Here is a 3,640-nt window from a genome sequence, read left to right as displayed (position 1 = left end):
ACTTCAAATGTTATCTTTCAATGGATTAATCTCAAGAATTAGACTGGGTACATGTGCCGGCACAGCCAACTGGGAAAAGTAGGGAAGATGGTGTGCAATAGTGCTCACCAATCACATTTCTCTAGGGAGATTCCCGAAAGAACAAGTCAATGTTTTTCTTCATAGCAGACTGCTTCTTGCCTTGAACTATTTCCGGTCATTTGCAATTCTAGTTAAGAACAATTACCCTAAAGGTCAGGTTTTGGAGTGCAGACCTCACCAGGCATTGCATGAAATGTAGAAGAAGAGGAAAAAGAAAAGACATGTAAATGCAATCCCAAGAGACCTCAAAGATCGCTTCAGCAAGTCTAGAACTTAAGCAAGCCTCTCAAGAGGGTGATAGAAAAGGTATGTTCCAATCTTCTCTTCTTATTCTCTCAAGACACAATTGCATGCTATTCCTATATTCTCTTCTTACTCCGAAACCATGACTCTCGTACACAGCTTTTGCTTTTTGGAAACTCTACAGTGCGCGTTGGAGAGGAGCAAAAACCTTCAGAGTTTGTATGAACTACCCAAGGAAAAAAAATCCAGGACGATTTATAACCCATTCATCATCCTGGAGGGTCTTCAAGATCATTCCACTGTTTTACCAAAATCAATTGTCCAAAGATTAGCCCTAAATTTCCAAAATGTGGCTATGAAAGATAAAATTGTCAAAACAAACACACTACGGTGCCATGAGCCTTCTTTGAGTGCAACACTAACAATCACACAAGCCCAATAACAATTACCCTTGGGTCATTTCACTTGCACCATCACGTTTCTTGAAGAGCCCTTCAAGAGAGCAATATGTTACACTGAGCTAAACAACACACAAATGCTTATTCATAGATAATAGAAACAATACACACACACACACACGCACACACACACACACACACACACAGAGAGAGAGAGAGAGAGAGAGAGAGAGATTTACCAATAAAGGGAAACATGATCCGCCCAGCAAATAGCCAGCGGCACTTAAAATCATTTCCCTATATGCTGGACATGCTACAAAATGCCAAAAGCAAGCAGGCCAAACAAGACCCCTCTCGTGGTCGGTACACCTTTCCCCTTATTCAGACTATACCAATTGTTTGGTTCATAAGCCCTCCCTTGTCCAAAGGGCACCTTCAACAAAATTAATAGGAAACCTCCTGATGGTGCCTTTTACACACGCCAATATACACATACGTATCTCATTCAAGGACCAATAACCCTACAAAAATCAAGCAGCAGCATCCCTAATCTTGCCACCTGCTAGTATCAGAATATCGGATATTATTTGAGTGATGCCATTGCCCATGACCAATCACGCGTAGACTTTGAGAATTTAACCAACTTCATAGATCGATCACTTCAGTGCTAATGAAGCCGATGCAAAAATGTGTTGTCAATAGTGTCCGGGAAACAAAGCCTAGTATACCTCCACATGCCACTGCTTGTTTTTCTTCAAAGCTGCCAATTTCTCATCCCAACTCAGGCCCCTTTGCTCAGAGATTTTCTTCAGGGTGTCTTGAATACCAGGCATCATCCCCTTCAACCCACAAAAATACATGTGGGCACCCTTGTCGAGCAGATCAAAGACCTCATTGCCATACTCTTCGATCTTGTCCTGCACATACATCTTACCACCACTCCTACTTTTTTGTTCTCTGCTCAGAGCAATGTCATATCTGAAGTTATCAGGAAACTTTTTGAGATATTGAGAAAACTCGTCATGGTATAGCAAGCTATCACTGTTGGCCACTCCCAAAAAGAGCCAACTAAGTCCCACAAACTTATAATTCGGTACATCTTCCATAAACATACGCCTCAAGTAAGCTCTGTATGGAGCAATCCCTGTCCCTGTAGCTACCATAATGTGCATGGCCTTAGGATCTTCAGGCAAGAGTAAAACCTTTCCAGAAGGCCCTGGAACACACACACACACACACACACACACACACACACACACACGTGGATGAGCCGATTTGAACAAAGAGAAGACAATGTAAAGCATACAAGAGAGAGGCCCCTTTTGTGGAGGAAAGGACACACAATGCACCTGATATCTGCACGTCATCTCCCGGTTTGCAGTCACAAAGAAAATTGCTGCATACCCCCTTCTTTGCTGGGTCCTCCTTTCCTGTCTCGGGATCGACATAGACAGCTCTTCGGACACAAAGGCTAGCTGTCTTGCCATCAAAATCATCTCCATATCTCGTCGATGCTATTGAATATAGACGGACCGCAATGGCTTGCCCGGGCTTTTTTGGGTTGTCACCCTACACCATCAAACAAACAGTTCAAAACAGCACGAATCTCTGAGCAGCAGGAATTGAAAATGGATAATTGCCATCAAGTAGAAAGAGAAAACTTACAGGGGCAATCACCCCATAACTCTGGCCCTCCCAATACGGGAGATTACCACCATGATCAATAACTATGTGACAAGTCTCCCCAGGCGCCTTGGGCCCAACAAGTCTCTCAACTGAAACAATCTTTGCTGTAAATGGTTCCTTAGGCTTGTACAGGTTAATAGGGGGCTCTGTTGCAACCTCTAACTCAGCCGGGAACGTGACAACCTTGGCCCTTATGTCCTTTCTACTCCAAGAGCAAACCCTTGTGGCAGATACTTTCACAAGTAGACTTTGCCCACAGAAAGAATGTTTTGAGGCCAATTTCTGGCTCAAGGAAACCTGCTGTGTACAAGGCTCTCTCTCTCTCTCTCTCTCTCTCTCTCTCTCTCTCTCTCTCTCTCATGGTCTCCTTACCTTGTAAGATGGAGCATCCACACGGCGAGGGTCCGCGTTGAGAGAGCTGAAGCCAGACTGCCAAGACAGAAGATAACATTAGGAAAAGTAGTACGTTAAAGCGATCCATTCAGTAACAGGAGGGTCGGAGCAGGGAATACTCTATATAGCATAGCTTGGGCCATAGCCTTGATCTAACACAAAGCAGCAATGATGGGAGGCTCTCTCTATATCTCTCTCTTTCTCTGTGTAACCCAAGAGCAGGGATGCCACCTTCCACCGTAAGCCCCGAGAGGCAGCGAGACAGAGATATTTAGCAGTGCTGGGCTGCTGCCCCCGCCCGCATTGAAAGGCACCCACCAGAGCGAGACGCTGCAACTCGCACGCTTTGTCACTTCGTCATTCGGAACATGCAGCCGGTCCGTCCGACTTGTAGGTGGAAACCCTGCCCAAAGGGCAAAAGGCTATAGTGATGTGGCTTTAGGCTTGGTTCAGATGTAGCGCGTACATGAGGCGTTCGTGCTACGATCGTTAGCACCATGAACATACTTAGAGCAGCTGTTGCTTTGTGCACATGACGATGATCGCTCGTGCAAGGGGTAGAGGTGATGTATTGCTGACCTTCAAAGCTCAAAGTGAACACGAACCAGCGAGCTCCACATCAGCTGTGGCGCATCTTTTGCAGGCCTGTAGCACGTTCAGAATAGATCTCGCCATGAGAATGCAGTGAACGTTCGTTAAAAGTGATGAGAAGGCAGGCTTCATTGCAATAGCAATGTCGCTAGCCGTTTCTTTGAGTGTAGGGGTGCGGTGGGTCTTACTGATGTGGAGGTTCATTTTTCACCGAACGGGCAAGATGAAGCATAAGAGTGCAAGGAGGA

The 3,640-nt window shown here is 45.4% G+C and overlaps 1 protein-coding gene across 2 annotated transcripts; it reads right to left on the bottom strand.

Annotated features, from left to right (window-relative positions):
• Nucleotides 1-964: 964 nt before the first annotated feature.
• LOC147449850 (ferredoxin--NADP reductase, embryo isozyme, chloroplastic-like) lies at nucleotides 965-3,167 on the bottom strand. 2 transcript variants are annotated; one of them, XM_086522213.1, is made up of 5 exons: nucleotides 2,921-3,167; nucleotides 2,781-2,837; nucleotides 2,388-2,708; nucleotides 2,072-2,291; nucleotides 965-1,938 (listed from the first exon to the last, which is right to left on the bottom strand). In XM_086522213.1, the coding sequence occupies exons 1-5, from the start codon at nucleotides 2,942-2,944 to the stop codon at nucleotides 1,442-1,444; spliced, it is 1,119 nt and encodes a 372-aa protein (XP_086378339.1). In that variant the 5' UTR covers nucleotides 2,945-3,167; the 3' UTR covers nucleotides 965-1,441. The 2 variants fall into 2 exon arrangements, with proteins under 2 accessions (XP_086378339.1, XP_086378340.1); XM_086522214.1 differs by having other exon boundaries at nucleotides 2,388-2,705; nucleotides 2,921-3,163.
• Nucleotides 3,168-3,640: the final 473 nt, after the last annotated feature.

This window comes from Adiantum capillus-veneris, chromosome 10 (assembly GCF_014529385.1).
Source record: "Adiantum capillus-veneris isolate H3 chromosome 10, ASM1452938v2, whole genome shotgun sequence".
Lineage (NCBI taxonomy): Eukaryota > Viridiplantae > Streptophyta > Polypodiopsida > Polypodiales > Pteridaceae > Adiantum > Adiantum capillus-veneris.
The sequence above is the reverse complement of the archived record's forward strand: the minus strand, read 5'-3'. Positions and strand labels throughout refer to the sequence as shown.